Here is a 25,099-nt window from a genome sequence, read left to right as displayed (position 1 = left end):
CCCCATCACCCACCACTCCTAAGCAGGAATTTCTAAGTGCCTTCTCTACACCCTGTTAGAGAACATGACTATCACAGGCATTTCCTAGGAAGCTTTTACGACCTAGTGCCTCCAAGAGGACTTAGGACTTTGAGTGTCTTTGTTTCTAGTTCATGAGTGGCAAAGATAACAGACATGTTTGTTTGAACAGTGCTTCTGTGCCTCTGTGAGATAGGTAGAACAGAGCCTGTCATTGATAAAAAGGGACCCGGGAGCCCAGGGAGGGCAATGAACTTGTCCAAAGCCCATGGGAAGTTAGCAGCAGAGCCTGGATGCAGATCCTTTTTGAGCTCCAGGTACAGTCTGCAAAAGTGATTGGCAAGAACCTGCCTGTCCCTGTCACATTAGGAGCTTGGGTTAAGTAATACAGGGAGAGAAACAAACAAAACACAAAAGTAAACCCACCAAAAATGCAGGGGGTGGTTGTGGAGCCCCCTTCTTTAAAATGATGTCAATGAACACTTAGTAGCAATGTAAAAAACTAAAACTAAATAATGTTGTTTTTTTTAAGAGAATAAATTGGACGATAATGCATCATGATTGTGAAAATATTTTTTAAAAATTTGCGTATAGACCAAGTCTGGAAAGGAATGTGCATAAATGAAAATGATGGTAAGACCACGATATTTATAATGAGAATAAAAGCACTTACTGAGTACTTGCCATAACTAGAGTATCTGCTGGGTTCTTTCCTTGCGTTATCTTATTTGATTCTTACAAGGAAGGTACAGATGAGAAAACCAAGGTCAGAGAGGGGAGGTGACCGGTCTAATGCCCCACATTTGGCAGGTGACCAAGGAGGGATCCAATCCCAGGATTGTCTCCTAACACCCATGCTCTTAACCCCAAAACCACTTGCCATTCCTTTCTTGCCCCCACATCCTTATTCTTGTTACTACTGTTGTTACAAAGAACGAAGAAAATACGAGTCAGATAGCTGCAGAACAGGAGGATGGGAAGTCCCGCTTCGCCAGACCAGGTTGATGGGACTCCTCTTGTGTGTATGCGCCACCATTGGCTACTGTCAGATTGCAGGTGTCCTGCTGTGTTTTTTCCCACGTTTAGTTTTAAGATCCGTGCATCCTTTCCTCTGTGTGTCAGTCTGCCTTCGAGCCCACTGAATGATTCTTCATTTTAATGTCCAGTCCTTCTCCAGGGAAAGCAGAGAAAAGGCTGGGGGTAGAGCTCTCAGCTAAGAGGGGAGCAGCAGGCTAAAGGATCCAGGGTGAATATGGAAGAAGGATGGACGAGACAGAGGGAGCCCCAAAATTAGGACAGGAGGCCAGGCCATGGCCTGGACATTTGTCCAGAGCTCCGAGTATTTACTGCCTGCCCTCAGGGCTTGGGTCGGCCTGGTTGGGAGGACCCGGGGAGGAGAGGATAAATGTATCCACTCAGGACATGTTGACCAAGATCTACTAGGTATCAGGCACTGTGTCAGGCCTGTGTGAAAAAGACTGGGCCCCCGCCCCCATGGAGTTCACAGTCCAAGGCAGATCTGGATGTTAAGACGTTTGGGAAAATGATTTAGTCACAGTTGTGCTAAGCCCTAAAAAATAAGTGAATGAAGAATGTACCACACGGAGGGCACCTGTGTGGCTCAGTCGGTTCAGCACCCACCTCGGCTCAGGTCATGATCTCACAACTCATGAGTTTTAGCCCTGCATTGGGCTCTGTGCTGACACCTCAGAGCCTGGAGCCTGCTTCGGATTCTGTGTCTCCCTCTCCTTCTGCACCCTCCCGCCCTCACATTCTGTCTGTCTCAAACAAACAAACAAAAAAAAGAATATACTGCACAGATACCTCCCAATCATCCTTCTGTTCACCTTTTTTTTTTTTTTTAACTGTAGCTTTTCTCTAAGTTTTCCCAGAATCATAGACAAGAGTTTCAGTTTGGAGACTTACTTACTAAAGTAAAACCTGAATGAAAAACAAAACAAATAAATGAAGAAATGAGCAGGCAGGGAAAACAGAAAGAAGCCAAGAGCAAAGAGACTTTCCAGAAGCAAAGGATAGTGGTCGCAGTGTCAGGCAGCAGCTGGAAGGTGAAGCAGGCTAAGTCAATGGGGCTCCCTGGGCCACTGCCCCAGCTTGTCCAGGAAGTGATGGGGAGGCCGTCAGTGGAAAGAATGGAAGGGGAGGAAGAGAAGGCAGGAGAGTGGGCCCCTCTTCTAAGGAGCTTGGCACAGAGTGGGGAAAGAGGGAGCTGAGAGGTGAGGAGGGAGTGTAGGAACACAGACCATGTTGACAGGATGTGCCAGAGCTCTAGGGGACCCAGTTGGGGGAAGCCTAGTCCCCAATAGGAGCTCCCTAGATCAGCCTGGTATCAGGTCCTAGCTAGATCCCAGGTGCTGGGCAGGAGGAAGGGGCCTTAAGGCCAGAGGCTGATGTTGCCAACCTGTAGCCTGAAGCTCGGTCAACAATGTAGTCTAAAGGTGACTCTCTCCAGCCCAATGCGTGTGTATGGGGAGAGGGAGGGTGTCTTATAATGAGAATCAAATTCAGACTTCACACTGAAAATTCTCTTCCAACAATCGATAATCATCAAGAGAATTTTACACAGCTGGCAGACCTGGGAGAGCCTTAAAGGGCATTTTGTCCAGAATTTCTCAACCTATTTAAACTCCCCACCTTCCCCCAGTCTCAGACCCTGGGATTTCAGATACCAGCCCCGCTCCCCCTGGAGTGAGGAGGTTTGCCCTGCTTAAGAATCCACTGGGCTTCCACGATGCTCTCCCAGCCATGGAGGTTAGACCAAGCTTTGCTCTCTGTGGTCTGAATTACAAAAATAACAGGCACTTAATTCTAGTTCCCAACTATGAAATTATGACATTGAATATGGTTTTTCTGGCTGTGTGAGCCCACCCTTGGCACTCTGACTGGTCCCTTAAGTGCTCTGCCATCCCAAGGGGGTAATTATGGTTTTCTCCTCAGGCTGGCTGAAAAGGGGCCCCCAGTGGGACGGAGGCCAAGCTTTCCCATCCATTTCAGAATTTTATTTGCAGAGCTTACAGGCAGGCCCCCACCCTGTCTCCCATCTTGTGGTCCGATCTGCTTACTCCGCGTTCTTCCATAGGTACATTCACAAGCCTCACAAGCCCATTCTTTTTATTGTTATTCATAAAGGTAGCTTGGAGTGGTGAAAAGAGCACTGAACTAAGGGTCAGGAGACTGGGGTCTAGGCCTTAAATTTCAGCAAGCTGTGTGATCTTGGGTCAGTTACTTGGCCTCTCTGGGCTTCAATTTCTTCTGATAAGAAATGGGGATGACCATTTACCCCCTCTCGCCTCGTGGCCATGGGTAATTGTGATGATCAGATTGGGGGAAGGTGCACTCTGAAATTGGTGAATCGTATTCAAATAGGAGAGAAGAAAACTGCCTGTCTACTCTGCCTTTGGGGCAGTTTCCACTTCTCTTTTTTAATCACCCTGCTAGAAACTTCTTCGCACAAATCACCCATTTCCAGTGGACATATTTCCAAGAGTGGAATGCTGGAGTCCCAGGGCCAGGAAATGATTTAGAGCTGCTTCTGTCTGGATTTTTGCTGACCGTTTCTACTGGAAGGACAGAATCAGGGAATAGCTTGAATTCCAAAGTTTTTGGTTCCACGAGCAAGTTCTGTCATGAAACAGCCTCCCCCCAAGGCCCCTGCCTCTAGGGAAGCCTGGAGCGGTCACACTAGGACCCCTCGGGATGGGAGTCTATTTAGAAGGTGAGATTGATGTTCCTTTCCTCTGGGAAGTCTACCAGGTGCCACATGACAGATCCAATGGGCAGAGTGCAGGCCCCAGATCCCACTGATCTCTGTCATAGGAAAGGGGTGACAGATGAGGACCTGCTACAGAGATGTGTGCAGCCTGTCCCAGCTGGAAAATCAGACTCCCCAGTTCAGGACGGGTCTACACAGAGAGGCCAATATGGTTCTTCCCCCAGAGTATTAACTCTGAGTAACATGCAATGGCCGTGCCAAAACTTTTCCTTGGGTATGAGGGTCCTCTGAATGGCCAGTGGCCTATTTGGCTTTTGCCATTTAGAGCAAGGCCTGGTTAGAGCAGGGCCCAGGCTCCAGGGTCAGAACCAAGCTGGCCTCAGCCACTCCCTGGCTCTGTAACTCTGAGCAAGGTGGCTTCATTTCTCTGAGCCACAGTTGTTTCTAAATTGAGATGTTGGTTGGATAAGGTGTGCAGTGCTGGCCTGCCATGAGGTAGGCTAGTGAACTGACAGAGCCCTGTTCACTGGGACCCCAGAGAAAGGTGGCAGGTGCCTCCCACCAGTGTCCCAGCTGACTTTCTGTGCACCCCACCTCTCACCTCAGCACAGCTGCCCCGATTCCTCTAGGGCGGTCCTCTCAGAAGCCTCCAGTCTCGGGATGAACTGGACACACAGGAGCTGGCAAGAAGAGAAGAGCACCATCCAGTCTGATAAGCATGTGATAGGTGGCCTGGGAGCAAGGGGGAGGTATCCTGCTTAGTTTTGTGGGACAGGAAATTACCTCACTGAATCTTTGAATCAAAACCAGGTGATAGGTATAATTATGAGTCTCGTTTAGAGATTTGGCCACTTATTCATGGCTGAGCAGTGGCTGAGTCAAGATTCCAACCGAGGCTTACCAGCCAAAGTCCGTATTTTCCTCTTGGCTTTCCTGCCTCCCTATGGCTGACACTTAATCCATGCGTGGTTGGCTCAGCATGGAAAAGAGGATCTATCACCTCCTTTGTTCCAAATACCATACTTCTATCAATACAACCTATCATCAAGCCATTTCATTGACAGAGGGGCAGGGAAAGGAGAGTGGGAAGTTGGGCAGGAGATATTTTCCAAATCTCCACTTTGCAATAGTTTCCTCTGTCTGCTAGTAGAAGGAAGGGATGCCCCTTAGAGGGTCCAGTTTTAAGGAGGTGTTTCATTAGGAAAGATTAGTGAGCTGCAGACACAAGGCATCACACAGAACTGCAGCTCCAGGGCAGGAAGTGGCCTCTCCATTGATAGCCCTTACAGGAGGGAGACAGAAATGTGCTCAGACATCTGGAAGGGAGGAAGATAGATAGAGGCAGACAGGAGTTTGTTACATGGGTAAAGGTGTGGGAAAGAGATAAGAATTACTGGAGGAATGCACGAGTCCTCTGGAGTTTAAAACAGTGTTAGAGACGCTGAAAATGAGATTATCACAGCCACACCGGGAGCGCAAGAAAGTGATCAGGCATTAGGGGGAAAGAAAGGATGTCAGGATCACAATTTCAGAACAGCTGGGACATGGGGTGGGGCATTTGCATGATTCAGCTGTACAGTCATGGCCAAAGCTCTCAGCCTGCATGGAGTGGATTGAATATGTTAATTAGGCACTGGTCCCTGAAGACCGTGTAGGGGGCCCCCTTTTATTTACTCACTGTAGCAACATAACAAAAACCACCCTTAGTAGGCATGTGCTGAGGATATTACAAGCATTACCTTGCATATCTCCCCAAACACCCTGTGAAGTTTTGCTATCACGATCCCATTTTCCACATGAGGAAAGCAAGGCTCACACGGAGGAAGCAACCTGCCAGAGATCCCTTGGCTGGAGAGTGGCAGAGCTAGAATTCAAACACAGGCATGTGCTATTTCAGTTTTCCATGCCTAGGCAGAAGACCAGAGAGCAAAGGGACCCATAGCAAGGACCGTATTTGGAAGGTTTGTAAAGTGATACTTGAGGTAGCTTGAATCTTAAATGTCAGGCCAAGGAATTTGAACTTGATCTTACCCACAGTGAGGAGCCACTGAAGGTGTTTGAGCGGGGGAGTTGGCAGTCTCATGAGGGTGCAGTGGAGAAGAGTCCTGAGCAGCTGAGGAAGGTTCTGTGCAGGAGTTTTGAAGGGAGGATAGGCCAGCAGAAAGACAGCACCCCTGTATTCACAGACTGTCGGCTAAGTGGCTCCCAGCTGACACTTTCTCTGCATTCTGTCATTGCCTTGTCCTTGATGCCGGCTGGAGTCTGCCCTTGGCATTCAGTCTGTGTATAAATCCAAGCATATCAGGCCAAGGCCCCAGTGAAGAGAGAGAGATGATTTTTACACGGCGCGAAGCTATGGCTATGAGCATAGCCTCTGGAGCCGACTGTGCTGTATTTGAACCTCTGCTCTACTCTCACTAGCTGTGCTACCCTAGACAAAATACTTAACCTCTCTGAACCTCATTTTCCACCTATAAAATGGCCTGGAGAGCAGTGCACCTGCAATTGAGGATCTGGTGACCTAGGGTATGTTCACGGCACCAAGCCGAGGCCTGGTCCTGGGTGAGGGCCTAGAGAAGGCAGCTATATTTTTGTGTGGGTGTGTGATCCTCCACGTGTGCTGGTGCCTGCCCCTGTACAGAGTGTTCGTCCTTTGCTCATATGAAAGCAATTGCCATCCCCTTCACTTTGCCGATGAATTTGTATTCCCTCCAACTACACGCATTTTGCTCAGACATTTGAAATTCATTGATTTCTGTCCTTTCCTTGTAAGGCTTCAAATTCATTTGTAGGACAGTCCTTATTACTTGTTATTGGAAGGGCTGGCTGAGTTACGGGATGGAATCTATTTCTTTTTAATAACTTACATTGCTCCCCCTTCTCCCCACCAATTACAAAAACAGTAACATGCTTCTCTGCGTGGTTCACACAAGTAAACAAAGGGAAAGAACATTTCCACCATCCGGAAAGAATTGCTGTTCGGATTTTAGCCCGTATCCTTCCAACATTATTTTAGAAAAAGGAATACACATATTGGTCTTCTCCGAAAATGGGATGATACCACACAGGTTACTGCCACCATTTTTTCAGTTAGTTAGACACTGTGAACATGTTTCCATTTCTCATCTTTGTCCTTTTTCATGGGTTAACACTATTCAATCAGACTACACTTTAGTCAACCCAGTAGCTGTGCATTTTGGTTGTTTCTCATCACTTACTATTAAACTACAGTGAACAACCTCCTGGCTAAGTATTTGTCCACATCCATGATTATTTTCTCAGGGTAAGTTCTTAGAATTGCTGAGTCAAGTTTTTTGACTGTCAAATTGGCCTTCCCACCAACAGAATTTCAGAACAATCATTTCCTATATCTTTGCTCAGGCTGGGTATTATAATTTTTAAAAATCTTCACACGTTTATTATTTTTTTTTTGAGAGGGCACAAGAGTGTGAGCTGCAAAGAGAGAGAAAGAGAGAGAGAGAGGAGAGAATCCCACAAGGTGCAGAGAGAGCCAGAGAGAGAGGTGGGGCTCAGCTAGGGCTTGTGGTTTTACCCAAAGTGGGGCTCGTGTTCACCCGACGCAGGCCATGGGTTCACCTGACATGGAACTCGAACTCACGAATTGTCAGATCATGACCTGAGCCAAAGTCAGATGCTTAACGACTGAACCACCCAGATGCCCCAAATCTTCACAAGTTTGCATATTTTTACTATTTATACTTCGCAAATCTGTTCTTACTCATCAAGGAGTATAAAATGGGCCCGAGGGGTCGGGGGGCAAAATGGGTGAAGGTGAATGGGAGATAGAGGCTTCCAGTTATGGAATGAGTAAGTCTTGGGAATAAAAGACACAGCAGAGGAGATAGAGTCAATGATGCTGATGACAGATGGTAGTTACACTGTGGCGAGTATAGTATAACATATAAACTTGTCAAATCACTATATGGTACACCTAATGTAACACTGTGTCAGCTACACTCAAAAAAACTAATTTAAAAAAATTAAGTAGGGGCACTTGGGTGACTCTGTCGGTTGAGCGTCCAACTCTTGATTTCGGCTCAGGTCATGATCCCAGAGTTGTGGGACCTAACCCTGCTTCGGGCTCTGTGCTGAGCGTGGAGCCTCTTGAGACTCTCTCTCTGTATCTCTCTCTCTTACTCTCTCTCTGTCTCTGTCTCTCTCTCTCTTTCTCTCTCCCTCTCTCTTCCTCTCTCTTTGCCTCTCTCCCTCTCAAATAAAAAAAAATAATAAAAATAAAGACATTTAAAAAAATAATTCAATGGACCTGAGAAGTAAACCTCTTGCACAGTAACTGCAGCCCAGAGTCAATTTCCTGAGGAACTCAGCCTATGATAGGCAGCATCCTTGTGTCTACGGGGAGAAACTCTAGAATGTTCCAAGGGCTGAGCCTTTCTTTGAGCTGCCAGGACAAGTTGGACTCCACCCAGAGCTGAAAAGTTTTGAACCTTGGCAGGCAGCCCTAGAGTGCCAGCCCGGATAGCCCCTGGCTGGGTTGATTAAGTAGTCGGCGTGTTGAGGATTTACTGCACAGTAATCTTTTCTCCCTTTGACACCCCTCCAAGATGACACCATCTCCAGAAATAACAGGAATCATAGCTGCCATTCTGCCATATCATGGTGGGTATTTTAGAGATGAAAAAACTGGCTCAGGGAGAGTAAGTAACTTGCCTAAATTCACACAGCCAATGCGTGGTGGGGCTTGAATTCTAACCCAGGACTGTCCATTCTGAAATCAGTGCTCTTTACACCTCACTAGAGCTATTTAGCGGGAATTGTGTTTCAAATTGTGTTTCAAATAAAGTGACACACAAACTGCAAAGCACTTAATACAATGCCTGGCTCATGGCAACTAGCTGTAAATGTAAGCTATTAATCAAACCCTCCAGGGGCTTACCTTTCTTCTTAGAATGAAATCCACATTCTTTTAGCATGACCTACAAGACCATACAATATCTGACCCTGTCTGTACTCCCTCACTTCCTTTAGTTCAGTGAATAAGTCAAACCCACACCCATCCCAGGGCCTTTGCACTTGCTGTTCTAGTTTCCTGAATGCTTTTGATCTTTACCAGAGATTCAAATCTCGGCTCAAATGCCTTCTCCACGGAGAAATTTTCCCTCAGTAGCTACCTGAACATCTCACACTGCTCTTTAAACTTGAGTTACCCCCTATATTTTACACAGTTTTACTTTATTCAGAGCCCTTAACATGAGCTGAAGTTCTTATTTACCCTCTTGTCTCCCCTACTTGAATGTAAGGTGAATGGGGGTAGGGATCGTTCTTGTTCTCCATATACCCAGGGTCTAGAACAGAGCCAGGCAGAGTAGGCACTCAATACATATGTATTGGTTGACTAACTGAATGAGTAAATGGTTTCTACCAGTTTTTTAGAGATTTTTGGCATAGGACATCAGCTCCAACATACTTACCAAGAGAATGGTCCTACCAGCTCAGAGCCATGTTGGAGACCACCTTCTCAGAAAAGAATTTCAGGGGTCTTCATTAATGTTACTTTTCTGAGGTCCCCAAGCATTTAGCTTTTCCTAACACCTGCGTGAGGGGAGCAGGTGGGAAGTTCTTGGGGCTTTCTGACTGTAAGGATTGTCTCAGCTCTTGACTCCAGGAACCATCTCAGCGTGAACTGGGGAAGGAGACTTTTTCCAGTGATCAACAGCTTGTTGGTGCCAGTCTGGGGAGGGTGCCAATCCTCATTTCCCCCACCTGCGAGGCACGTCCACCCAGGGAGCTCTGGGGAGGCCCAGCTCTCAGTTGGCAGTGCCACTCAAGGACAAGTTCTCATTGGGACCTCAGGAAGGAGAATCCTGGGGCCTCCAAGCAGTGCGTTCTAGGCCTGGAGCCAGGGCTGGGGGCTCACATTTTGCATTTGTCTGTGTTCACACTCTCTCTGGGCAGCCTCCTTTTAAACCTCCTCCCAATATAAAAATAATACATGTTTGGAGTGCCTGGCTGGCTCAGTCAGAAGAGCATGCAACTCTTAATCTTGGGGTTGTGTGCTCGAGGCCCACATTGGCTGTACAGATTACTTTAAATTACATTGATTAGGGGCTCCTGGGTGGCTCAGTCCGGTTAAGCATCCAACTCTTGATTTTGGCTCAGGTCATGATCTCATGGTTCATGGGATCGAGCCCCACATAGGCTCTGCATTGACTGTATAGAGCCTGCTTGGGGTTCTCTCTCTCCCTCTCTCTGCCCCTCCCCTGCTCACATGCATGTGTGCTCTCTCAAAAATAAACTTTAAAAAAAAGCATATTTATTAATAATAATAGTAAAAAGAATTACTGTGTTACCCAGTAATTCCATTTCTGGTATATACCTAAAAGGATTAGAATCAGGGTCTTGAAGGTATTTTTGTACATCCAGTCATAGTGGCATTATTCAAAATAGCAAAAACATGGAAACCCAAGTGTCTACTGGAGGAATGGATTAGCAAAATGTGTGTATATGTACAATGAAATATTATTACTCAGCGTGAAAAAAGAAATTCAGCAAAATGCTTGCAACATGGTTAAACTTAGAGAACATTATGCTAAGTGAAATAAGCCAGACACAAAAAGATAAATACACTAGGATTCTACTTATATGAGGTACTTAGTCAAAATCATAGGGATAGAAATTATAATAGTGGTTGCCAGAGGATGGGGAAGGGGAGAATGGGGAGCTATTTAATAGTTACAGAGTTTCAGTTTTACAAGATGAGGACAGCCTGGGGATGGATAGTGGTGAGGGCCGCACCACAGCATGAGTATACTTAATACCCTGTACACCTAAAAGTGGGTAAGATGGTAAATTTTGTTATGTGTATTTTATTTTTATGTTTTTGAGAGAGAGAGAGAATGCGCACGAGCAGGGGAGAGGAGCAGAGAAAGAATCTCAAGCAGTCTCTACACTCTGCATGGAGCCCAACTCAGGGCTCGATGCCACGACCCTGGAATCATGACCTAAGCTGAAATCAAGTCAGATGCTCTACCGAGCCACCCAGGCAACAACACCCTTTTTTTAAACATGAGAAAACCAAATTTATTATTTTTTTTAATGATTGTGAGAAAGAGAGTGTGAGCAGGGGAGAGGCACAGAAAGAATTCCAAGCAGGCTCCACACCATCAGTGCAGAGCTTGATGCTGGGCTCGAACTCACAAACTGTGAATCATGACCTGAGTCAGATGCTTAACCAACTGAGCCACCCAGGCACCCCTATTTTATTTTACAGTTTTATTTATTTAGGTCATCTCTATACCATCATAGGCTCAAACTCAGTAACCCCAAGATCAAGTCGCAGCCTCTTCTGAAGGGGCCAGTCAGGTGCCCATGAAACCAAATTTAACAGAGTGCATATGTACATAGGAGGAGTTTACACAGATATGGAAATTCTCTGGGGTCATCTTTGTTGATTTGGTAGTCAAAAAATAGTATTCCATTTTGTTTATTAGTGAAACTGGGCATTTTTTCATGTTTGTAGCCATTTGTATTTCTTATACTAACTTCTGAGTTATGCACCTTTTTCTTATTAACCTGGCAGACTTCATGTATTAGTGAGGTTGGTACTTTGCCATATACGTGTTGGATATTTTCTTCCAGTTAAAACAAAGTTTTCAACAATTGCATATTTCACCTCAACAATTCTTATTTTGGATTTTTTAATGTTTTATTTATTTTTGAGACAGAGAGATTCAGAGCATGAGCGGGGAGGGGCAGAGAGAGAGGGAGACACAGAATCGGAAGCAGGCTTCAGGCTCTGAGCTGTCAACACAGAGCCGGACGCGGGGCTCGAACCCACGAACGTGAGATCATGACCTGAGCCGAAGTCGGACGCTCAATCGACTGAGCCACCCAGGCGCCTCTTATTTTGGATATTTTGTTTTCATTTTTCCCATTATAAAAAATACCATGATGAACATCCCTTATGGCTACCCATATTTTTTGGGGAAAATTTGCCAGAAGTGAGATTTCTTGGGCCAAAGACATGCACATTACAGATTTTACTGCATAGGTACAAAATATCCTTCAGGAAAATGGTGCCACTTCACACACACTTTCTCATAATACAAGTTCCATATATATTTGATACAAAATGGCACTTACAAGGAGCACCTGGGTGGCTCAGTTGGCTAAGTGTCCCACTCTTGATTTCAGCTCAGGTCATGATCTTGCATTTCACGAGTTTGAGCTCCACGTCAGACTCCTCACTGACGGTGCAGAGCCTGTTTGGGATTCTCTCTCTCAAAATAAATACACTTTTAAAAATCAGCATTTACAGTATCTGCTGTAGTTCAAGCCTCATGTTTCTCACCACATGCCTGGTAGCACCTAACACAGTGCCTCACACACAGTGGCCACCCAAATATTTGCTAAATGAATGACCGTAATATGCTCCTTGAACCCCCTTCCTCACAGCCCTACTGCTCCATAGCCTGCTGAATCTTCTGGTTCTCCAGATCCTTAAGCATCCCCCCCATATCTCTATGCCAGTAGTTACGTCCATGAGCCAGGACCTGCGACTGTGTTAACTACATTTAAATGTTTCTTTATTTTGAGAGGGGGGAGGGCAGAGAATCATAAGCAGGCTATGAGCATAGAGCTCCACACAGGGCTCCGTCTCATGAACTGTGAGATCATGACCTGAACCAAATTCAAGAGTTGGACACTAAACTGACTGAGCCACCCAGTGCCCCTAAAAAGTGTTTATTTATTTTTGAGAGAGAGACAAAGCATGCGTGGGGGAGGGGCAGAGAGAGAGAGAGAGAGGGAGACACAGAATCTGAAGCAGGCTCCAGGCTCTGAGCTGTCAGCACAGAGCCTGACACGGGGCTCAAAGTCACGAACCACAAGATCATGACCTGAGCTGAAGTCAGACACTCAACAGACTAAGCCACCTAGGTGCCCCCAAAATAAAATGAAATTACTGGGGCACCCGGGTGACTTAGTTGGTAGAGCATGCAAGACTTTTTTCAAGTTTTATTTATTTAAGTAATCTCTACAACCAACATGGGGCTTGAACTCAATACCTAGATCAAGAGCTACGTGCTCCACCAACTGAGCCAGCCAGGATCCCCAGCATGTGACTCTTGATCTCAGCGTTGTGAATTTGAGCCCCACATTGGATGTAGAGCTTACATTAAAAAAAGAGAGTGTAGAATTACTGATTTAGAAGCAAAAGTTGAAAGTTAACACCTCCAATTATAGCTCATGTTTTGCAAACCAGAGTTCTTTGGAAGTTAATGGGGAACCTGAAATAATGGAATTTGCCCTTCAGATGTTTGCAGAGGACTCTGAAGTGGTCTCACCCAACAAGTGAAGATCAGGTAGAGTTAACAAAGCACTAGATGCAGAAGCAGGTCTCAAGGACAATTTACATTTATTTGCTGATGACTGATGAAACGTACTTCAAACACAGAAGTTAGAGTCTGTCAGGTGAAGCCATCTCTTGCCAACAGCTACAGGTGGTCGGTGAAGAGTAATGTGAGCATCATCTTCAGGCTGAGGCCCTGTTTCTGGGCAAACAGCTGGTGGATGGACCTGGTCCTTCTGGCTTGGGAAGGGGTCTCCACGGAACTACTTATTCTCATACTTATGCTTGATGTGCTTCCACAGCTTCTGCATTTTAAAGACAAGAGCCACAAACTTTTAGTTTTGTTTCTTACATTTTGCAGCCACTCCCACTGTCCTGGTCTCTAAAACAAGCTGGAGAGAAGGGGTGGGCAAAATGGAAGCAACACTAGGCTTGATGCACATTCCTAACACTTGCAAAATGCTCTGATGTTATCAACTGCCATGTAAAATTAAGTCCGAAAGAATGATCTTTCTTTTACAGGAAACTGAGGTAGAGATTGAGGTAACTGTTCAACAGTGCACAATTAAGGAACAGAGCCTGGAAGATGCCTTATTTCCTCAACTCCCAGGCATTACTCAAGAGGTCCTAAATGCATAGCCCCAAATAATTCACATGGAATCTTTTTTTAGTTCCTTACACGTAAAATTCCTGGGTCAGGAACTAGTTGGATTCTCATTCCTAAAAGCACAGAATGGTGAGTTTTGATAGCATACTTAAATGCCTTTCCCAAACACTGGGAATGGCCGGCAGAAATGCTTTGAGGAGATGGAACAGTGGCAACACTTTCACAGGGGCAGAAAGTTGTCCAGGCCACAGGCGGCACAGCATTAGTGGGCACGGTCTGCCTGGGCTGGAGGGTCAGACAGCTCTGAATTAAAAACACAAGTGAATGGTGAAACAGGGCTATCTGTAGGAGACCTTCCCTAGTACAAGCCCCGATGATATAAAGCATGTACAGCATCTAGCACATTGTTTGCACACAGGGAGTCTAAAAGGTGTGGTCATTCCCTACCTACATTCTCCTGAGGAACGTCACAAATGTTAATTTTTTTGAGTGCACCACCTACCAGGTCCTGTGGCACCTTGCCTGAATCTCAAATAATCCTCACAGCAATTCTCTACTGTAGTTACTATTATTAACATTTCTATATCACAAATAAAAATGAAGCTCATAGAGGTTAAGAATCTCACCCAAATGAATGCCACAGTATCAAGTGAAAAGGCCCAGTATTCCCATCCAGGGCTATGATTTCATATTCCCATCTCCTAATCACTATTACCACAATATTACCATATTCCCACCATAATGTCTGCGTGGGAAGCCTTAGGGAAGTGAGGAGTGCTATCTTCAAAGGCCAGCCAAAGAATCTAAGGAAATGTCCTTTTCACGACACTTGCCCGCTCCTATCTGCCCTTGAAACCCTCAGAGAAAACACTAGGTCCGGGTTCCAGCCCTAACTCGCCCCTGACTTCTGATGGGGTAGCCCTAGTTAAGTCCTTTGCTTCCCCCTAGGCTTTAGTTTTTGCTTCTGCAAATGGACAAGTGGTATGTGGGATGTGAGATATCTGTAACTCCCCCCAAAATGGGATCTATTAACCTCATGTAATGTTTTGGGATTCACATCTGGTGGAGAAGATGCACGGCAGTCGGCCGACAGAAGACGCCCATGGCTTTCCCCCCTCTTAGTAAGGAAGACTGAGTCCTGCCCCACTTCCACGCCCACAGTCACACTTAGGTGGCCCCAAGGTCAGGGATGACCCAGTCCCTCACCCCTTCGTTGATGTGTTCGTAGATCGCGTCCGCGCCTTGGTCGAAGGCGCGCTCGAAGAACAAGGCGCCCACGGCGATGGTGAGAGCGAAGGTGGAGGTCCTGCGGAACAGAAAGGAGTACAACCTCGCAGTAAATGCCGGGGCCGCCATCTTTCTCCACTGTCGAGCCCGCGCCTGCGCCTGCGCCACGGCCGACCATGCGCTCCAAAAGCCCTCGACGTGCAACACTTTATGGGATTTGTAGTTTTTCTAAATCTTAGTGCTTGTCATTTTGAACGACAGAGGTAAGTGATGGCTTGCAAGGAGAAAAGTCTCATGGGATTCAAATCAAGGAAGCCCAAATAGTGTGGTAAGATTTGTTACCCAATTTTTCTCTTCAGTAATTTCTTGCAGATTGAATATGTTGAACTACAACACCCAGAAGCCCTCGTGCTTCCTCCCCCACCCATCACCCGCGTTGTCTCAGCTATGATTCCCAAAGGTTTCTGGGAACGGCCGACTGATACTCAAGGAAGGACTACGAATCCCAGCAAGCAGTTCGAGGCACGAAGGCGCAGAAGGAGGAGGAGTTCGGAGCCATCGGGCCCTGTGGAGCCAGGTACTCACTTTGGCAATACTTCGAGCGGCGAGTTTTAGTCTTCTCCACCCCCTACCCCCCCACGGAAGGATGTGGGCTCTTCATTCTAAGCCCCTGTCCCCCGCTGTGGGCCACAGCACTTAACGGAACGGGGAGTGAATAAAAGGGCGAGAAGGCTTCCTGCCTAGGTATTTGGCTCATCTCAGCTTGTCACCTTTGTTAGCCCCATGTCCAGGCCTAGAGTTGGAGCCCTTGGCAAAAGTTGGGTCCGGGGTCTTGAATTCCTTTACCGGGCCTCTGGGGAAGGGGCGGTTCTGCACGTGCTTCCTGTTTCCCTCATCCCCGGGCTTCGCTCAGTTGAACCCTGGCCCAGAAAGGGGAGATCTAGAGACCACTCATTCCTTCTTGGGAATGGAAATAGCGGGGGCTTTGACTCCAAAATACTAGCGCCGGTCAACTGAGCCTTTGTGAACGTTGCCCTTGGCCATGTGCCAAGGACTTAGCGGTGAACAAGTCCCTGCTATCATGGAGCGCTTGTGTGTGGACGGATGGAGAGGTGCGTAACCACAAACAAGTAATACTTTAAAAAGCAAAAGACAGGTTGATTGAGGAAAGAGTCTGGTGGTGCTATTTTAAAACCTTTATTTACATTTATTTATTTTTAGAAACAGAACGTGAACAAGGGAGGGCCGTAGAGAGAAAGAGACACAGAATCCGAAGCAGGCTCCAGGCTCTGAGCTAGCGGTCAGCACAGAGCCCAATGGGGGGCTCCAACCCACAAACTGAGATCATGACCTGAGCCGAAGTCGGACTCTCGACCGGCTGAGCCACTCACACGCCCAGTGGTTGTGCTATTTTAACCAGGACGCCTAGGGTGACACTTAACTAGGGACTTGAATGAACAGAAGTCCCCTCAAACAGAAAAAGGTTGGTTCGAAAGCCTTGAGGCTACAGTAGCCCTGGAGTACTTGGGAGAAGGCAGTAGGGCGGACTATAAAGAGGTGGGCTTTGGTCAGCTCGTATGTGGCCTTCTAACCCATAGGAAGGAGTCTTATTTCTTTCTAATTGCTCTAGGAAGCCACTGAATGGTTTTAAGCTGGGATGTGACATGATCCAATTTACGTTTTAATGTCATTCTGGCTGCTCTTTGGATAGCACATCGAAGAGGGGAAGTTACCAGATTGGGTCAGTTGGGACAGGATGTTAATTTAGGATATGGATTAGAGTAGTGATCAGATTTGGAATGTATTTTGGGAGGTAGGACAGACAGAACAAGCCGACAGATGAGTGTAGGGGGTGCAGGAAAGAGGAACGGAGGATGACATTTCTTAAATTTTGACCTCAACAACTTAAAATCCACAAGGATGACCTTAAATTCCGTTTGGCCACGTTTGGTTTGAGCTGCCCCTTAGTGGAGATGCCAGGAGGTCAATGGGGATTTGGATCTGAGTTCAGAGGAGAGGCCTAAACCTTTTATAGGCATCGGCATAGGTACTGAAAACCAGGGATTAGGGGCCTGGATCTGCCTCTGACTTGGAATGGTAACTAGAATGCCTGACTGGGTATTGGGAAGAAAAATGTGAAAAGCTCCACAACATGATGAATTAACCTTAACTAGGGTTATTTTCTATTTGCAAATCATCCTTGGTAGAAAGTTGTGAAGCTTCTAGGAAAGAGTTCTTAGGTCTTGCTAACAACAAACCTGGCTGATGGGAAGTTCAGGAGACAGAGGGATTATTTTAAGTGGAATGGGTAGGAAAGACAACAGGGAGTTAAGGTGTGGCCTGATTTTGTTTTATTTTATTTTTAGTTAATTCTCATTTTGGAGCAAAAATTTTGAAATGCTTAATTTTCTTTAAGCCATTTAATTCAATTTAGAATTTATTCTAGGGGCACCTGGGTGGCTCAGTTGGTTAAGCGTCCGGCTTCGGCTCAGGTCATGATCTCACGGTTCGTGGGTTCAAGCCCAGTGTCGGGCTCTGTGCTGACAGCTAACTCAGAGCCTGGAGCCTGCTTCAGATTCTGTGTCTCCCTCTCTCTCTGACCCTCCCCTGCTTGCGCTGTCTCTCTCGGTCTCTCAAAAATAAATAAAAAGCATTAAAAAAAATGAAAAATACCACAAATATTTTTTAAAAAATTATTCTATACTTAACTATAGAAAAGTAAGAAAAATGACCTTCACTTTTCCTTTGATGTTTGAACTCAAGTTGAACTAAATTGCTTAAATTCCTTCAAACAGCTATTTTAACAGCTTAATTACATTCCCTTACACATTTTTTCACTTGTCAATTTAATGTTTGATTTCCTTTTTAAGTACTTCAGATTCATAACCTAACAAGTATAATTTCCCAAGAATTTCCTAAATATTACCAGAAAGTCTAATAAATTAAGCTTACAAACATAATGAATTTCAAGTTCTTGTAAACAGTTTGACACTTTTAACAGACTTAGATTCTTTTATGTCACTGGTTCTCAGTCTGGGAAGCAAAACCAAAAATACAGGTGCCGTGTCTGACATGAAATTAGCATATGGGGGGCACCCTTCTTATCTACAGCCATTGCTGTAGTGTTTCCAACCATTGCTAACCTCTCAATTTGAAATCAGAAATCTAGTACCAATTACCTAACTATGTATTTTAACTTCTCTATTTTTTTAAGTTGTATTTATTTTTTTAATTTTTAAATGTTTTTTATTTATTTTTGAGAGACAGAGCGAGACAGTGCAAGCAGGGGAGGGTCAGAGAGGGAGAGAGGGAGACCCAGAATCTGATGCAGGCTCCAGGCTCTGAGCTAGCTGTCAGCACAGAGCCCGACATGGGGCTTGAACCCCTGAACCGTGAGATCATGACCTGAGCCGAAGCCGGACGCTCAAGGACGCTCAACCGACTGAGCCACGCAGGCACTCGGGTTGTATTTATTTTTGAGAGACAAAGTGCGCTCAAATGGCGCATGCGCACAAGTCGGGGCTGGGCGAGAGTGGGGTGAGAGAACTCCGAGCAGCTTCCACACTGCCACTGACCCAGCCAGCCAGGTGCCCCAGTATATTTCTCAATTCTTAACTTCTATAATTCAAATTAGAATCGCAATGCTTTTCTGTCTTATACTCAACATGTCAAATTATTTTCAATGTTATACTTTTACTTTTTTATTATTTAAAAAATGTTTTTAATGTTTATTTTTTTTATTTTGAAAGAGAGAGAGAGAGAGCAAGTGAGCAAGGGAGGGGCAGAGAGAGGGGGAAAGAGAGAATCCCAAGCAGGCTCTGCACTGTCAGCACAGAGCCCAATGCAAGGCTTTAACCCATGAACTGTGAGATTATGACGTAAGCTGAAATCAAGAGTCCAAAGCTTAATGGACTAAGCCACCCAGGCGCCCCAATGTTATAGATACTTTTACATATCAAGCATACACTGATTATTACTAAGCCTAGGTCAGAAATGTCAATACAATAAGTTTGATTATTTTACTACCTCTATTTTCAATTTGAAACTTACCTGGAGCATGACAGGACATTTAGCTAGTAAGGAAACAGCTTTATCTATTCTAATGAATTGTGTTTAGCATTCCAGTCAAGTTGGGTTTACCATTTTAGTGAGCTGAGGTGATTTTTATAATCAGACCGATTTCTGACTGGGACAAGAATCCAGGGGTTGTGTCTACCCAGAGTGACTGTCCCCAGCAGAGGCTACCTTTGGGATGCAGGGAATAGAGAAGTCGATGAGCTGGAGGAGCTTGTAACCCCAGGCTTTGTTCCTTTTTTTTTCTTTCAGTTTGGTTTATTTTTAGAGAGAGCAGTGCACGAATGCACATGAGCGGGGTAGGAGGTGGGAGTGGAGAGAGGAATCCAAATGTCTGCATGGATCTCAGTACAGGGCTCAATCTTAGGAACTTTGACATCATGACCTGAGCTGAAATCAAGAGTCATCACATGCTCAACTGCAGCCACCCAGGTGCTCCCCCTCCAGGCTTTGTTTCTTAGGGAGTACTAGACTCTGATTAAAATGCAGATTTCTGGGGGCCCCCTTCCAGATATGCTGAGTCTGAATTCCTGGAGATCTGACAGAGGAGACTTCATTTGTATTAAGCTCCGCACCAGGAGCCATGGGAAATCTTGAGCAGGAGTCCTTTTAAGAGGGTTGATCTGATGCTGCCCAAGGTGGGTTGAACTGAAGAGGCTGGATCAGGTACTAGGAGGTGAGGACTGACTTGGGTGGCAGTGATGGTGGTGACAGGACCAGCCTGGGGGCAGAAGAGGGAGGCAGAAGCAGTTCTGAGTCTGAGGTTTCTGGTTCAGAAGCCTCCTGCATACTATTTTTACCTTTCCCATTTGAAAGCTCTGGCCTCTTGAGACCTGTAACTGTCTGATGAGAAACCTTATCTCCAGCCTACAACTCCCTGGAGCCCAGAATCTGGTTTAGCCAACCTGTGCTGGGCCAGGTCTGCTTGGAATCAGAGTGCCTTCAGCCTACAGCCAGGGACTGGGGGTAAGATCTACTGTAGATTTTTTCTTTATGTTTATTTGTTAATTTTTGAGAGAGAGAGGTAGAGAGAGAGGGAGGCTGAGAATCCCAAGCAGACTCCAGGCTCTCAGCACAGAGCAAATGTTTGGTTAGTGAATAAAAGGCTGAAAAGGGGACCATAGAACTGGAGGGTTATGCCTGTGTCAGGAGATTGGCTCCTTTGACTCCACTCAGGATATTTTGGGATATGGGCCACTTTATACCTGTGGTCATCACATATTTTAAAGTGATTTAGTTTTTTCATTTGTTTATTTCACTGTACTAGTTAGCTATTGCTGAATAACAGATTACTCCAAAACTTAGCAACCTAACACAACAAATATCTCATACAGTTTCTCAGGGTCAAGAATTTGAGGGGGGACCTGGGTGGCTCAGTTGGTTAAGCATCTTACTCTTGATATCAGTTCAGGTCACCATCTCACAGTTCGTGGGTTTGAGCACCATGTCAGACTCTGCGCTAACAGCATAGCCTGTTGGGATTCTCTTTCTCCTCTCTCTCTGCCCTTCCCCCACGCTCGCTCCTTCAGAATGAACAAATGAGTGAACTTTAAAAAGAAAGTTATTTAAAAAAATTTTTAATGTTTTTATTTATTTTTAATAGAGAGGGAGAGAGTGTGAGCAGGGGAGGGTCAGAGAGAGAAGGAGTCACAGGATCCAAAGACCGGCTCTGAGCTAGCTGTCAGCACAGAGCCCGCCGCGGGGCTCAAACCCACGAACTGTGAGATCATGACCTGAGCCGAAGTTGGACGCTTAACCGACTGAGCCACCCAGGCACCCCAAAAAGAAAGTTATTTAGAAAAAAAAAAAAGAATTTGGGAGTGCAGATGCAGCTGGCTAATGTAGTCAGTGGAGCAAGTGATACTTGATCTCAGGGTCGTGACTTCAAGTCCACATTGGGGGTAGATAGCTTACTTTAAAAAATCATATAAAAAAAGAATTTGGGAGTGGTTTAGTTGGGTAGTTCTGGCTCAGAGCTCCCATGAAGTGGCAGTCAAGCTATCTGCTGGGTCTGTACTCATCTGAAGGCTTGACTGGGCTGGAGGATCCACTTCTAAGCTTACTCACATGGCTGTTAGCAGGAAGTCTTAGTTCCTTGCCACGTGAGCCTCCGCACAGTGCTGTTCATGATAATGGCAGCTGGGTCCCCCCAAAGTAAGTGGTCAGAGAAAGAGGTACCAGGATGGAAGGTGTATTGTCTTATCACCTGATTTTGGAAGTAAATACCATCTTGTCTATTCTCTTAGTGACACAGACCAATCCTGATAAGTTTGGGAGTGAACAACACAAAGTGCAAACCCCAGGAGGTGGGTACCACAGAGACTGGCTGCCATATCCACAAATATGTATTGAGCACCATCAGCATGCCAGGCACTATGCTAAGCAGCTAGTATCCATGATTTAATCTTCATAGTAATCTTATGGAATCATATTATTACTCCCATCAACCAGGTGAGGCCCAGAGCGTGAGTAGTTTGCTGAGAGTTTCACAACCTAGAAGTGGCAGGGATGAGATTCAGACCTAGGTTGAATGATTAGAGTAAGGATTGGCATGGATAGTCTGTGTAACTTTGGGCAAGCTCTCACCCTCTCTGTTCTTCAGTCCATCATATACCTTAGACCAGCATTTCTCTGAGCATGGTCTGTGGACTGTGCATCAGAGCTTCCTTAGATCCTGGTCCTAGCCCAGACCTGCTGAGTTAAGAATTGCTGTGGGTGGGGGTCTCACCGCCCTATAGTGCCAGAAGCATGGTGATGTATGCACCTTACCCCAGGGGGTGGAACACAAATCAGGTTAGGATGAGAGAGGTGGATGGTCGCTACTAAGCACTGACGCATCTGAGGGAGCCCCCTAACATAATGGGGCTCCTATCAGGGAAGACATCTAAATCTTCCTGGCACTTCTGTTGGAGTTGGGTTCTGAATGAGTAGTCTGCGGGTCACCCCCACAGGCAGTTCCGATGCCATCAGCTCCAGACGGCAGGCATATGCGGCACTGGGACATCGCTGTGCTCCTAGTGGGCGTGCACTAAAGCTGTCCTCTGGCTGCTGTTTATTGTTTACCTGGGGTCTGGCGGTGCCATAATTAGAAGAAATGACAGGTGAGCTTGAGGGCAGCATGTGGTGAGCACAAGTCCTGGATAATTATTACAGTACACATCCCAGCCCTTGGCTACAGCTGAGCTGTTGGCTTATTTTAGCCTTGTGCCAAAGACAGCTCTGTACCTGAGATGCACACAATGAAAGGAACCAAGAATATCAATGAAGCACAAATGTCTGCCCCATGACAGGCTCACAGCAGAGCAGTGGGCTGGGAAGAGAAAGGGTTCAGGGCTCAACAAGACCCTAGGAGGAGTGCTGGCTCTCCACGCCTTGGCTGCGGGGTGTTGGTGTCCTGGTGAGGTCTCCCCGAGAGGGTGCATGGGGGTCCTCAGCGCTGCTGGCCCTCCAGTAGCACCCAGGCTGATGAGAAATTATTGTTATCAGTGTCTCTCCCAGTCTTGACTCAGAGCAAATTAAGAGTATTTCTGAATGTGTGTCCTCATCTGTTAAATGGACACCTTGATATCTACTCGAAGAGTCTCTGTGAGGATGAAATAAGAGAATGAAAGCCAGGTGCCTAGCATGCAGGAATGTGGTGCTATCTTCCCTCACCCCATCCTACCCCCATTCTCTTTTCTTTTCTCTGCCCCATAGTGTCTCAACTAGTAGGTAATCTTTTCCTTGAGCCCAGAAGACTGAAGTCAGGTGCCACGGGATGGCCCGGTGTGCTTTAAGTCAGTAGAGCAGGGGTCTCTCATTTGCAGACAAAAGTCCTGCAGGGAGGGCAGTGGTGGCAGTGAGAGACCTGTCTTTGGGGCCTTAAGTGTCTTTTTTCTCTATCCCTCCTGGTCCTGGCCCCTAGATCAAAACTTGAGAAGAGGGTTCTGGGAGCTATAGGTGAGCAGAGGGTGATAGGCCTCTGCAGGCTGCTCCTTGGCTCATTCCACAAGCATTTGTGTGTGCGAGGCCCCATTCAGGGTGCCAGGGTGCAGCAGGACAGAGAGAACTCTCTGCCCTCAGGGAGCCTGTGTTCTAGTGGGGAGGCAGGCACATGTGACAGTAAATCAGCATGTGAGGGGAGATGAGCTGTGGAAAACAGCAGGTTGTAAGGGGGGCAGAAGTGCCTGTGGCTGTCACTTTGGCTACAGTTTTCAATCCAGTGGTCAAGGCAGCTCACCAGAGGGCAAGGGAGTGACCCGCCTCATGGTCATAGTACCAGCAGCCACAGCCTCCATTCTTTGAGCACTAACCATATGGTAGGCATCCTTATATATTCCTGCCTTGGTCAATACATTGTAGCAGTGGGGTCTCTATTTTCCAGCTGAGGATCTAAGCAGAGAGAGGAGGTAACTTTCTAGAGGTCATCTAGCTGATCAGTGGCAGAACTGGGATTCAAACCCACAGCTGTGTGACACCAGAGGGCTGTCCCGCTAGCCTTGCCTGCTGCCCCTTGGCTGCAAGGAGCTACCTTGCCACCTGGTGAAGCCCCAGGGAGCCAGCAGATGCTGTTGCAAACAGGGACCTGGCTCCTGAGAGTGGGCCGGTGGCACGGCCTGTGTTCCCGTCCAGGGAGCGGGGCTGGATGATTGTATATTGCAGACAGGGCCCTGATCACATGCTGCCGAGTGCGCCAGCCGCAGAGGACGAGGATGAATCACGGACGAGAGGGCTGGCTTAGTCAGCGCCCCATGCTGGTGTCTGGGCGCCATCAGAGATGTCCAGCTGTCTCCACCCCTCTTCTCTGATCTCCCACTCAGGGCTGCCAAGTGTGGTGGTGCAGGCTGTGCCTTGTGCAAGGACACCTGGCTGAGGGGTGAGTTGGAGTGAAATACGCTGTTTGCCAAGTTGCCAAATACACTCTGGCATGACACTGTATCTCTCTAGAGGATTCTGTACCCGTACCTTTTCGTAATGTGCTCCAAGGCACTAAAGAGGGAGGCACTTGGGTCAAGAACTCTAGAAGTTCACACCTGGCCGATGCCTGGGTGAGGTCACCTTGCTGAAGCCCAGCTCCTGCCCAGGGAAGAGCCTCTGCCTCCATGAGGGCAGGCTTGTTAGGTAGGTGGGAAGCACTGGCTCCCCTGCAGCTGGTCTGCTCCCCTGGTACCATCCCCAGGCAGGAGGGGCTCTGCAGAGCTGCTGTGTCTGGGCCCGCTGTGAGGGCTAAAGTTCCAGTCCCACGTCTGCCTTGTGCTGTGTACTTCAGGCAACTCACTTCCCCTCTCCTGGCCTCACTTTCCTCATCTGTGGTACAAACCAGCTGACCCGGATGTCACTTGGGCACTGACATCCTGTTCCTTGTTCTGAGCCTCAACTTTCTAAAATACAGGCCTTTTGGTGACTGGTAGTAATGATGGTGATGACATCATGGCTGTTGTTTCTGGAGGGGCTCCTGTAGGGCAGGCTCTGCTAAGTGAAAGTATGTGTAGATGTTCTGATTCTCAGAGCATCCCCTGGGGAGGGCACTGTTACTATCCCAGTTTTCATAGGAGGAAACTGAGGCCAGAAGTTAATTAATTGCCCAAATTCACAGAATTAGAAAGCAGTGGCACCTGGATTTAAACCTGGATGTCTGGAGAGGTCCTTAGACATCACCTGGTCTAGCTGCCTACCTCCCACTTTGCACGTGGGGAAATTGAAGCCTAGAGAGGGCTAGTGATGGAACCACAGCTTCACCTAGCAGAGCTGGGACTAGAGTGCAGGGTCTACTGACCGGTGCCGGATAGCCGAGCATTTCCCCTGTGCCGGACGCAGGATGGGCAGGGAATGAAGGCTCGGGTGGGTGGCACTGCCTCTGTGGCTCTTCATGATTCATGCATGTGGGAGAGAAGGGGAAATGTGAACACATACACACACACACCCATACACATAGTTTACTCCTAAAGGGCTCATCATTAGACTTCAGGGAGGCTTTCCTAGCAGGTGTGGTGCAGGCACCGTAAGACCTGCTCTGTCTTTCCTGGAAGTGTGACCTAGGGCACCCCACATCACCTCTTTGAGCCTCATTGTCTCTTTCGCAAATGGGATTGTAATACATATCACTTAGACTTTGAAGGGGCATGTGGTCCCAGGA

At 46.8% G+C, this 25,099-nt stretch overlaps 2 protein-coding genes and 1 long non-coding RNA gene across 5 annotated transcripts in view; 1 reads left to right on the top strand and 2 right to left on the bottom strand.

Annotated features, from left to right (window-relative positions):
* The window catches only part of LOC115277285, a 14,441-nt gene extending 8,419 nt beyond the window's left edge, over positions 1-6,022 (bottom strand). Inside the window, exons 1-2 of the long non-coding RNA XR_003902347.1 lie at positions 5,780-6,022; positions 4,350-4,428 (exon numbers count right to left, since the gene is read on the bottom strand). This is a non-coding gene — a long non-coding RNA (uncharacterized LOC115277285). The remainder of the gene's footprint in view (positions 1-4,349; positions 4,429-5,779) is intronic.
* A 7,103-nt stretch (positions 6,023-13,125) lies between these two features.
* On the bottom strand, positions 13,126-15,083 carry LOC115277968 (cytochrome b-c1 complex subunit 9). Its single transcript, XM_029922389.1, has 2 exons — positions 14,890-15,083; positions 13,126-13,381 (listed from the first exon to the last, which is right to left on the bottom strand). The coding sequence occupies exons 1-2, from the start codon at positions 15,037-15,039 to the stop codon at positions 13,340-13,342; spliced, it is 192 nt and encodes a 63-aa protein (XP_029778249.1). The 5' UTR covers positions 15,040-15,083; the 3' UTR covers positions 13,126-13,339.
* A 298-nt stretch (positions 15,084-15,381) lies between these two features.
* Positions 15,382-25,099, top strand: part of ZMAT5 (zinc finger matrin-type 5) — a 27,928-nt gene continuing 18,210 nt past the window's right edge. The window contains exon 1 of one of the 3 annotated variants that reach the window (XM_029922477.1): positions 15,382-15,487. Coding sequence is in view for 1 of the 3 variants with exons in the window: in XM_029922476.1 (XP_029778336.1) it covers positions 16,015-16,022 (8 nt within the window). In the remaining 2 variants the exon portion in view is untranslated. The other 2 variants (XM_029922478.1, XM_029922476.1) reach the window with 2 other exon arrangements.

The sequence above is a fragment of the Suricata suricatta genome, chromosome 14 (genome assembly GCF_006229205.1).
Source record: "Suricata suricatta isolate VVHF042 chromosome 14, meerkat_22Aug2017_6uvM2_HiC, whole genome shotgun sequence".
Lineage (NCBI taxonomy): Eukaryota > Metazoa > Chordata > Mammalia > Carnivora > Herpestidae > Suricata > Suricata suricatta.
This window is presented reverse-complemented; position numbering and strand designations above follow the sequence as displayed.

What these genes read in the sequence shown, in the direction of transcription:
- LOC115277968 (XM_029922389.1), bottom strand. Translation starts at nt 15,039, where the DNA reads ATGGCGGCCCCGGCATTTACTGCGAGGTTGTACTCCTTTCTGTTCCGC. An exon ending in ACGAACACATCAACGAAGGG is followed by an intron (nt 13,382 to 14,889) that starts GTGAGGGACTGG and finishes TTTAAAATGCAG; the next exon opens with AAGCTGTGGAAGCACATCAA.